Consider the following 11,279-nt stretch of genomic DNA (forward strand, 5'->3'; position numbering starts at 1 on the left):
TCACAACAATCCATTAAAATCCGTAGAGTTTTGAATAACTGCACACAATTTTCAAGTTAGGCAAAATCTCAATTGAATATCACTGGATTTCATTGGACTCATTAAAAAATCTTGAAAATTCTAATTGAATACCACAAAAATGTTTTACATTCCTTAAAAATTATGATTGAATACCATAAGATTTTTATAAAACAAAAAAGTCTTTTAAAATATTTTGAAATCTGAATCCAATACACCCCCATAAACTCATAAATACACCAAAAAAATAAATAAATATTGAAAATGATTAAACCGGTTGAACCGATATAGCATATACATTTGGGATGAGAAAGTCAGAGGATGTCAATGGCAGCCGTAGTGTGTCGGACTCCGCAGAACACGGTAACTAACTGCTTCTCCTTCAGTCTTGGGTTTTCCTCACGTGTTCTTTTCAACCCTTTTGTCTTCACACAATGGAAAAGAACCTTCACTACCCATGTTCTTTGTCATGCTAAAAAGGTATGTTCCATTTTTTTGTTCTTGATTATCTTCACTTATTATTTTTCATAATAATATCAGAAAATAGAATAATTGAATGTGTTCATATGCGTCAGTGTTCCATATGTGTTGGTATCATGTTAGTGTAGGACACGAGAGACATCTCCAATTTGAAGTGTCGGTGTTACATAGGTTGCAATTGCATTAGGAAGAGCGGTTGAAAGGAAGTAGAAGAGAGAATATTGTTAGAGCTAAAATGTTGATACTTTTCACTGAGGCTTACTGGCCAATTTAATGCCACTCAATATGCAAGCAAGAGAGAGGAATAACTAACTTCTAACAAACTACCACTACTAATTCCATCTCAGCAGAATATACTAACAAGGTTTTGAAAGATAAAATGGTTAATTGAGTCTGCCACAACATGATGAAATAAACATGGACTAACAATGTGATACTTTGGTTTTTGATCACTTAAAGGAAGAGAAGTTGGTAGTTGTTGGAGGTGGAGCAGCAGGGGTGTATGGAGCAATTCATGCCAAAACTATTGCACCTCACCTAAATGTGGTCATTATTGAGAAGGGGAAGCCTCTTTCCAAGGTCTGCGATTGCATGTGGATATTACTATTGGGTTGTATTCCATGTTTCTGTTTCGTTGTTCTCTTTTGTTTTGTTCTTCTTCTGATGGTATTATTCGTAGGTGAAAATTTCTGGAGGAGGCCGATGCAATGTGACAAATGGCCATTGTGCTGACAATCTGGTAAACCTCCTTTCCGTGTGCTGGTTTAAAACTTTTACACTATCAATCGATCAAAAACTATTATTTGTATGACTTTTAAGCTAGATATAATGAAAGTTAAAGTTTTTTAATGATCGATCCTATGTTTTATCGTGGCATAGTCTGTTAACTACCTTTTACTTGTAGCACAACTGAACAAATTTTTTCTCTCCAGTCATCACCAGCATCGTTTAATTTATTGTTTGTTTGTGTAAGACATGTTAATCATCGCATCAGAGTAGGTTGGATGAACTAGAGTGATCTTTTGAGTTTGGCATTTTGAGAAAAAAGTACCTCTCAAACTTAAAGTGAAGTTCTATCGTGTAACATTGTTGTATTTCTATGTAAAAACCAACAACAATTTAAGCTTAAATGTTTTGTTCTGTCTCTTGTATAGTTTGGTTGCGATCTAATTGCTTTACTAGTCTTACTGTAATTGTAACTCGATTTTTGGAAGATGACTAGTTTGTAGATTTTGGCAGAAAACTATCCAAGAGGTCACAAGGAACTGAGAGGATCTTTCTTTAATGTGCACGGTCCAGTGGATACCATGTCTTGGTTTACCTCTCATGGGGTGGAATTGAAGGTTGTTCTTTGAAAAGCCTTTTGTTACTCGTTTTTGCTTTTTGTGTAATTTTCTAATTTATGATCAACTGTTTATAGATTGAGGATGATGGTAGAGCATTTCCTGTCAGCAATAGCTCTTCTTCTGTAATTGATTGTCTCATGACTGAAGTACAGCGAAGGGGAGGTATGTTTACTTGGGGCCTATTTCAAATTTCAATTTATTTATTTGAGCTTATCTACTAGCGTAAACATTTGCGAGACTGTTGAGACAACTATGGAAACAACTTATGACCTGTAGTAGATCTCTAAATGTCGTTCATATTTTCATGTTTATGTATAATAAGCAGTTTTTTCCAATGGAAATCACCATTATACATTTCAATTTATAATTCATAGTTTGATAATTGAAGTTCATTATTATCCGATCTTTACGACGTTTACCTTAGTTCTACATTGACATGAAGTATCCATTTCACAAAATGGATAATTGTTGTCAACATAATATATGTTCCAAGTTGGAAATGTTACATTGCATATCCCCTATCGACCTGAAATTCATTGATAAATTTTTAGAGGTTATAAACATTCATTTCATAAACTATGCAATGATGAACTTTCAAATTTTAAATGCTGAACTGTTTGTTCTCGATTAGTTTCCATGCAGACCAAAAAAAATGTAACTGCAGTATCTGTTTTATCCTGTGGGAAATTCCTTCTTGAGATTAAGCAACTACCGGCTGGTTCTTCTGAGCAAGTTGAAGTTGATTATCTATTGATTGCTACCGGCAGTAGCCGACAGGTTACGGTCTAAAAGTCATTAATTTGAATTAAGATTCATGAATTAGATGTGATTTATAAAATCAGTTTTTTCTGTCATAGGGTTATGAAATTGCATCTCAGCTTGGTCATTCAATCGTAGAGCCAATGCCGAGCTTGTTTACATTCAAAATTGAAGACTTGCGTTTGAGGGAGTTGTCTGGGGTTAAGTATCAGTCTTTTAAACTTTTGCATTCAAATATGTAGAAACTTTGTAGTCATTTTCTATACCTTTCATGTATGATGCATAGTCCTTCCTTAATACTACTGGCAAGGTATTTAACAAACATCTTTATTAACCAAGTTGGAGCCTTTCAGATTATGTTCGTCTATACACTGGCAATGTTTCATTTGGTCATCTAAACCATGGTTATCAGTATCTTACGATACATGCGAGTCATATCTCGATTAAAAACTAGTCTGAACCCAATCGATATGAACCTCTAGTGTGCATCTATTTGGACATGAATCTCATCTTGAATCCTAATTCATTCTAATGAATCACTACCTAAATTAGTGTAGCCGACTTCTTTTTTTGTCAACCTAATAAAATTCAATTCACGATTCGAAAAAAGGTCTTCTGATTCACGATTTGAATCTCAATTTGATATCCATGAATCTAACTACCTACATCGTGTAGACAATATAAACTCGTTACTAGGACTTCTGATCATATTTTTTACTTAATTGTCAGGTTTCATTCCCTAAAGTTAAAGTGAGACTAAAATTGGACAGCCTACAAAAAAATATTCCTCAGCTTACACAGGTATGTTTATGTTTTGCTTTGTCATTGCTACAGATCAAATAGTGAAAAACATTCAAGTATAATAATTTTTTTGGAATTCTACTAGGTTGGCCCCTTGTTAATTACACATTGGGGACTCAGTGGGCCGGCTATTCTTCGGTTGTCTGCTTGGGGTGCTCGCTATCTGTTTAGTTCAGGTTACAAAGGTAAATGATTCGTCTTTTCCCTTTCTGTGTTTGGAATCACTAAAATCATTATGGAATTGAAATTAGTGTTGTCAAAAATGGATATAGCAGTACAATAGCGCTAGAGCCTGGCAGAATTTTAACCAACTGTGACTGTTTCATGATACGCAACTCAGTACAAAGTGTTGTCAAATAGTGGATGTATCGGTGTTATATTAACGTAACAAAGCCGACTATGAACAAAACAGTATTTTCTGCGATTAGTGATTAACAACACTGATTGAAATGAATTCTTGTATGAAATATTGGTTTTGAATTATGCTAGTTTAAAATTTCTATACATTTATAAATCAATGTCTGCTATATAGCTCTTGATTCGTAACTTTTGCTATGATTTTAAATGATTTTCATTCAACTGAATACTTTCTCAATTTTAAAATCTTCCAAATTTTTCAGATTACCTTTTTTCCCTCTTACAGATATTTTTGTCATTTTAATGCAGGGAGACTTATTGTAGATTTTATCCCTGATGTGCATATCGAAAGTTTGAAGACCATTATTTCGCGTCACAAGCTTCAATTTGCGGTAAACAATGGTTCTGATTCAAAAACAAAAAATTTGCTGTTTGATATTTTGTTGCTTAAATCCTTTATTGACACTTGTTATTTTGTGGATTTTATATGATACATTGTCTTAATAATTGGAATGTATAATATGAATCTGTAAAATGAAATTGCATTCGTTATGCCTATCTAATATCATTGGTTGGTTTATTATGAAGTTGTATCTTGCCAAAAATAATTCCTTTCAACAATTTGTTACTTTAGCTCAGAAGCTAGCATCAAATTTTCACTACGAAAAATTTGATCATAGACTATGAATCTGTAAAATGAAGATTGTGACCGGTTTTGTTCGAAACGAATGCAGTAAGTTGTTTTGTTTGTGTCTTCGCAGAAACAAAAAGTGGTCAATTCGTGTCCTCTTGAATTCGGGATAACAAAAAGATTCTGGAGCTATTTGTTGGAACGACAGGTTTTATAACTAACTATTTATAGTTATTTTTAATAAGTGTACATGCATTGTAATAAAAAAGGAAAAATTATTTACAAACTATATAAAGAAACTATTTCATATGTAGGGTTTAAGTGGAGATATCTTATGGGCCTCAATTTCCAATAATGCATTGATATCCATCGGTTCTTTGCTAAAGGACTGCACGTTTGAAATTAAAGGCAAAGTAAGATTTCCTAATATTATTTAGTATTTATTTTGGGGTAAATACTCAATTTGGTCCCTGAAATTGTAGGACCGTATCAACCTAGTCGTTAAATATTTTAGAATTGTCACTAGAATTGCAAAATACTAATCTTGAAAATTAGTACATTATTCACTTAGTTTTTTTTTTTTTTTTTTGAAAACTCGTATATTATTCACTTAGTTTCAAATGTATCCCCGGCATTACCAAAATTCTATTATAGTCCTTACAAATACTAAAGAGGGGACGCATCTGATTAAAATTCTACAATTTCAGGGCCATTTTGTAATATTGCTAATTTAGGGGACTAGGATGATATAGTCCGACAATTTAAAGGACCAAATTAAATATTTAATCATTTATTTTATGAAGCATCATTGACATAACATGTTTTCTATTATGTTCTATTAAAGGGTCCATTTAAAGATGAATTTGTCACTGCTGGTGGTGTTCCTTTATCTGAGGTTCTCTTTCTTTTTTACTATTTCTCTACTTTCCAACCTTACTTTTCCATTGGCTAGAAATCTCACTCAATTTTTTTTTGTTGTTGAAGGTTTCACTTAATACAATGAAAAGCAAAATTTGTTCAAATCTGTTCTTTGCTGGAGAGGTAACTTTAACTTGTGTTTTTTCATTTGAATTTTCGGAGAAGCATTTATAACTATATTTTATGTTGATCTAATTGATGTCTCTGTTGCAGATATTGAATGTTGATGGAGTAACTGGTGGTTTCAATTTCCAGGTCAAATACATGTGACTAAAATAATGCAATCTTATTATCCCAAGTTCAATAATAATATAATTTTGTATGTGTCATACTAGCAACACACTCTTTGACACTGACTTTTCAACGCGCACTCTTTAGTTGTACAAAATTGATACGGGTCATACCAATTTTATAGGGGACCCGCATGATTTGATTTGACTTGTGAATTTTAACTAATGATAGAGTGTGTTGAAAGATGTGTTAGAGAGTGCAATGCTAGCACTCCTAAAATGTTATAGATGCTTCTCTACAACAAACTTTTAGACGATATATCATATATTTATCCAAACCATCGACCTGAGGGTCATTTTTCATAGTTTCTCATATTGTTTTTCATGGTCTTTCTCTGCCTTTATCAATTAAATAACTTGAAAAGATAATTCACCTAAACTTAAAAAAAAAAAAAAAAAGGGCAATCCGGTGTACTAAAGCTCCCGCATACGCAAGGTCCGAGAAGGGGTCCCACCATTTTTGGTGTATTGTGCGCAGTCATTTTTATACAAGAGGTTGTTTCCATGACTTGAACCCATGACCTTTCAGTCGCAACTCACATGACAACAACTTTACCGGTTGCGCCATGGTGAAAAGATAATTCACCTAAACTTTATGTAAAGAAAAACAGAATAATTCAAACATTAGAAGTGTAGCGTAACTTGAGGGTCCATTTTTTGCATGAACCACCGGCTCATTGATTGATGGTATATTCACAACTCAAGAGCTTCATCCATTTTTCTTTGTTCTATATACAGAATGCTTGGTCGGGAGGATTTATTGCAGGAACCACAATTGGTGGATTAGCACTTGGCTCTTGTGTTTAGGTACAAAGTGAAAGTTGATTTGTTTGCTTCTAAACGGGTAGTGTTGGTGTTGCATCATGCTTTTTTAGGCCAACTTGGTTTTTTTCCTTTTTGGGCTGTCGAGGAACAAGTATATTTTTAAATGTACTTTTCTTTTCTGTTTTCCTAGTCATAAATAGTTTAGTGGATGATATCTTTAATATGAAAAATTCTTATTTTTAGTTCATTTTTGCCTCTACCATTTGAGTAATTTTCGATTTACCCCTTGTAAAAAGATGAGATTCCAAGTAGTTTAAAGAATCTTTAGTTTAGTTCTTCGCTGCATTTAACTATGCAAAACATATGATGTGGTAGGGGATAAACTAAAATTCGTCCAACTGAAAAATACCTTTAATTTTATAAATTTATGCCGCAAGATTTTAAACTAAAGAATGGTTAAATTACAAGGTTAGAATCTCAAAAAAAAAAAAAAAAATGGGCAAAAGTTTTATATTATCAAATAATATTATCATGCTGACATTATGAGTTGAACTCACGCAGTTGCAAATTATGAGTCAACTTCAAGATGAGATTTGATCATATCAATTGAACTAACCAGCGTAAACAAAGTTTTATAAGATGGAATATTCATTCTTCTCAATACCAATTAATTTATAAGCATCGGGTTAAACTAATTGCCAAGAAGTTTAGATATAGTCACTTCGTCGTCACTAGCTCTTGTTTGTGCTTTTCGGGTGGTTTAGGTGTTTATGGAGTTTGGAGGGTGTGTGTCACATTGTGTTGAGCTTTTTCTTTTTATTTGTTTGTTGTTCAATCTTTGCATGCCATGTCTTTCATCTTACATATTGTGTGTTGGTTTTCAGTGGGCCGGTTCATTTGGCTTCGAGATTGGGAGTCGGGGTCTAGTTGCAATCTTTGTTTTGACTTGATTTGGTTTTTCTCTGGTGTTCCGGGGGCGAGGGGTGCCCTGCTAATTTGTTGATATAGTATGGTGGGCCGATCACTTTTGATTCAAGATCGGGAGTCAGTTCTTTGACTCAAGTTGGTTTTTGGGCTTTGTGTTGTGCTCTTTATGTGGTTCGGAGGTCGCGAGGTTTGTGATAGTTGCATGATCCTTCGATTATGTGCTCTTCGAAATGTGGCTCAACTTGGGTGTTGGGGTCTGGGAGTTTTATTTATAGGGTGTTCTTTGTGGGTAAGTAGAGACGATGAGCGGTGGTGGTTACCGTGTTTACAGTGCTTGTTTTTTTTTTTAGTTTGTTTTAGGTGGTGATGTGGTTTGGTAGGTTTATCTTTGGAGGTGTTTTTAGGTGGTTATGGTGTAGCGTCTATATGCTGCACCATTTGTATCTTATTTCGTCCATACCTTACGTCTTGCAGGAATGACGTTTAATAATATTTGCCTATTAAAAAAAAAAAAAAGAACTAAACTAATCCATTTAAAATATTTTCAGCGGTGCTTTATTAAAATATTAACACTAAGAAGGATAATTAAGTTCCAAGTGCAACACAACTTGTTAAAGTAAGGAAAAAGATAGGTAGACATCCTTTTTCATACATCTCTTATGTACACTCCCATGTATTAGGGGTATTTTAGTAATTTTACATCATGTCACCACCCTTTTTTATCTATTCTTTCAATGTTTTTGCCACGTGTCACAAATGTGTGTGAGTGTAAAAGGGTGTATGCCACCTAAGGTGGTTCATATATAAGAGCTCTTAAAGTAATATCTCTTGAATCTATCAAGATTCAAGAACGGTTGAATAACAAATGACAGGTCCAACCTGTGACCTAAATTTTAATATAAAATGTAAATTGATTTAACAAAAATGGAAGATGATTGGTTTATCACTAAACTATATTATAAATTATCATTAGCTTTGATTAGCTTTTTCTGACTTTGTATGGTATATTTTATCTAATTTTAAATTCTCACCAACTAAAGAAAACGGATTTCAACATGATCCAGAATAAGATTTGTGCATTTTAAATGAAAAAAGAGAAAATTGGTTGAAAGAATTGGGAAACATGTAGACTTGAGTCAATGATCTCATATGTGGGGACTGGGGACCTTGAAAGAAAAAAAAAGTCACATTCCACTGCTGTCTCTCAACAACAAATACAATACTACCTAACTCCATGAATTATTTTTTTTTTTTAGACTAAAATCTACTTTTCGCCTCCTAAGTTTCAAAATGTTACGATTTTGATCCCCTATTAAAAAATGGCAAAAGTGACCCTCTATGTTTAGGGAAATATGCTCTTTTGACCCCCTAACATAAGGGAAATATGTTTTTTGACCTCTTATCTTTACAAAAATTTGCGATTATGACCCCTTTTCTGGGACACGTGACATCTTCTGATCAATTTTGGGATGAAAGGGGCCAAAATTGTAATTTTTTAACAGGGGGCCAAAATCATAACATTATGAAACATAGGGGGCGAAAAGTGCAGTTTAGCCTATTTTTTTAATAAGTAACTACGTATAAAAATATTCGACTTTTATTACAAGTGATTTGACTAGCTCGTGTGTAGGTTATTTAGAAGAAAAAAGATAGTCGTTTCTTTCGGATAAATGAAGATTCAATTACTCATTTGTTTGATAAAGTAAAATTATTATCTTATTCATGGTTAAAAGTTAAAAACTCAATTTAGTTTTTGATCTTGGTCATGTTTAATCTTTTAATGAGTTTGGGTATTGCTTAGCGCTTTTGTAATTGATTTATGAAATTTTAAGCTCCATCTTTACACTTCTTGTGTTAGATAGAATAGAATCATTCGTTTGATTAATATATTCTAGGGTTAATAGACTTTTATCCCCTGCAATATAGATCACTTTTGGTTTTCTCCCCTGTGAAATTTTTTTGTCAGATTCCGTCCTTGTAAAAATTTTTTGTTTTGGAAAACCCCCCTAGGCCAGCTGACTGTGCATTTTCGCTGATGTGGCACGCTGAGTCACCATTTTCTGATGACGTGGCGCGTTGACTGTATATTTTTTATAGTGCACACGTGGCATTTGTGATTTTTTTATAAAAAAAATAATTAAAATTTTTTGAAAAACGACAAAAATTCAGGAAAAAAAATTTAAAATAAAAAAACGAAAATAAATCTTAGAAAATAAAAAATTCTAGAAAAATTTATAAAAATAAAAAATCTAATAAAATACTAGAAAAATAAAAAAAATCTCATAAAATGAAAAAATTATAAAAAAAAATCTTAATTAAGTTCCTGAAAAATTCTAAAAAAGATAAAGTTCCTGAAAAAAAATTTAATCGAAATTTTTATAATAAGAAAATTTATTTAGAAATTCTAAAAATCTTATTATTTTTTATAAGATATATTTATAAAAATAACTATTTTTATAATAAGAAAATTTATTTAGAAATTCTAAAAATCTTATTATTTTTTATAAGAAATTTTTATAAAAAGAAAATTTATTTCGAAATTGTTTAAAAAAAATTCAAATTTTTTTCAGGAACTTAATTAAGATTTTTTTTTATAATTTTTTCGAAAATTTCGATACATATTGATTTTATTTTTTTTCATTATTTTTCATTTTATGAGATTTTTTTTTATTTTTTCGGTAGTTTATCATATTTTTTTTATTATTTTTCATTTTTCTAGATTTTTTTATTTTAAAATTTTTTAGATTTTTTTAATTATTTTTTAAAAAAAATCACAAATACCACGTGTACACAATAAAAAAAAAATTTATACAGTCAGCGTGCCACATCAGCGAAAATGCACAGTCCGCTGGCCTAGGGGGTTTTTCAAAACAAAAAAATTTTCAAGGACGAAATATGACAAAAAAAATTTACAGGGGGGAAACCAAAAGTGACCTATATTGCAGGGGGTAAAGGCCTATTAACCCTATATTCTATTTTGTTTTGTTAAAAAAATTATATACAAATAACTTTGTTCATTAAATTCCCTAAGAAACCTTTGTTGATTGATTTTTTTTTTTTAACAAGAGATGGCCTTATACTAGGAATTAAGAAATTACTGGTGAATAGTATATTAAATTTATTAATAATTAATAACTAGATTTTTACAAAAATATATATAGAACAATGTCCGACTGTATTTTAAACAAAATTATCACTAATAAAACGAGTCTATAAGCATCATTTGCGTTTTCCTTAACAAGTTTAGCCCCTAGAAAATGAACCTACACGAGAATGTATGATTGATTCTTTAGAACGAGCATAATTGATTTTTTTGAAAATGTAAAATTGATTTTGACATGTTTAGTTGATGTTTAGTAGAATTGATTGTGCTTCTAAAATTAATTTTACTTAAAGCTAGAATTTGTAGATTGAAATTCTAGAATTTATTTTCACACACAAATTTGTAATTCAGTTTCACTTTATCCAAACATAAATCATTGTTAGTCAGAATCATTTTTAACCAAAATCAATTATTTCCACCGCACACCCAAACATTTTAGGGTTGACACATAGTTTTAACTTTCAAAACAATTCATGATAATTGGATCATCAATATATTCATAAGGACCTAAAAGACCTCCAAAAGGAATTTTAAACCCTCTCAGAGGACTTAGCGCCTCGAGAAGGGCCATAAGGCCCAAGGCACGCCCTCCCCAAAGCGCCGCCTCATCAACCTGTTTCTAGAATGCGGCCTAAATACCTAATTACTCTCGTTACTTATAGCTTAAGTAACCACAAATCAGGCCAATAGAGGACTATAAATACAATCTTTAAGAGCATTCTCAAGGCATGACCAATACAATACTAAACTCTTATACGATTATTATACTTTTGCAACTACAATTATTTTCCTCACAAACCATGGTCTACGATAATGTATTAATAATGACACAGAAAGCAACTACACATATATAACATAAAAGTTAGGTTCACTTGGATGCTTCC

General features: G+C 31.9%; 1 protein-coding gene across 3 annotated transcripts; it reads left to right on the plus strand.

The window, feature by feature from the left end:
* The first annotated feature begins 288 nt into the window (after window positions 1-288).
* Window positions 289-7,379, plus strand: LOC25495264 (uncharacterized protein YtfP). Of its 3 annotated transcripts, XM_039826850.1 has the most exons (17): window positions 289-498; window positions 958-1,077; window positions 1,178-1,237; window positions 1,728-1,841; window positions 1,919-2,006; window positions 2,476-2,621; window positions 2,702-2,803; window positions 3,333-3,404; window positions 3,490-3,589; window positions 4,071-4,153; window positions 4,523-4,600; window positions 4,707-4,805; window positions 5,237-5,287; window positions 5,377-5,433; window positions 5,524-5,565; window positions 6,339-6,407; window positions 7,250-7,379. In XM_039826850.1, exons 1-16 carry the CDS (start codon window positions 340-342, stop codon window positions 6,405-6,407), a joined length of 1,440 nt encoding a protein of 479 aa, XP_039682784.1. In that variant the 5' UTR covers window positions 289-339; the 3' UTR covers window positions 7,250-7,379. The 3 variants fall into 3 exon arrangements, with proteins under 3 accessions (XP_039682784.1, XP_013450917.1, XP_039682785.1); XM_013595463.3 differs by lacking the exon at window positions 7,250-7,379 and having other exon boundaries at window positions 6,339-6,612; XM_039826851.1 differs by lacking the exons at window positions 2,702-2,803; window positions 7,250-7,379 and having other exon boundaries at window positions 6,339-6,612.
* Window positions 7,380-11,279: the final 3,900 nt, after the last annotated feature.

The sequence above is a fragment of the Medicago truncatula genome, chromosome 6 (genome assembly GCF_003473485.1).
Source record: "Medicago truncatula cultivar Jemalong A17 chromosome 6, MtrunA17r5.0-ANR, whole genome shotgun sequence".
Lineage (NCBI taxonomy): Eukaryota > Viridiplantae > Streptophyta > Magnoliopsida > Fabales > Fabaceae > Medicago > Medicago truncatula.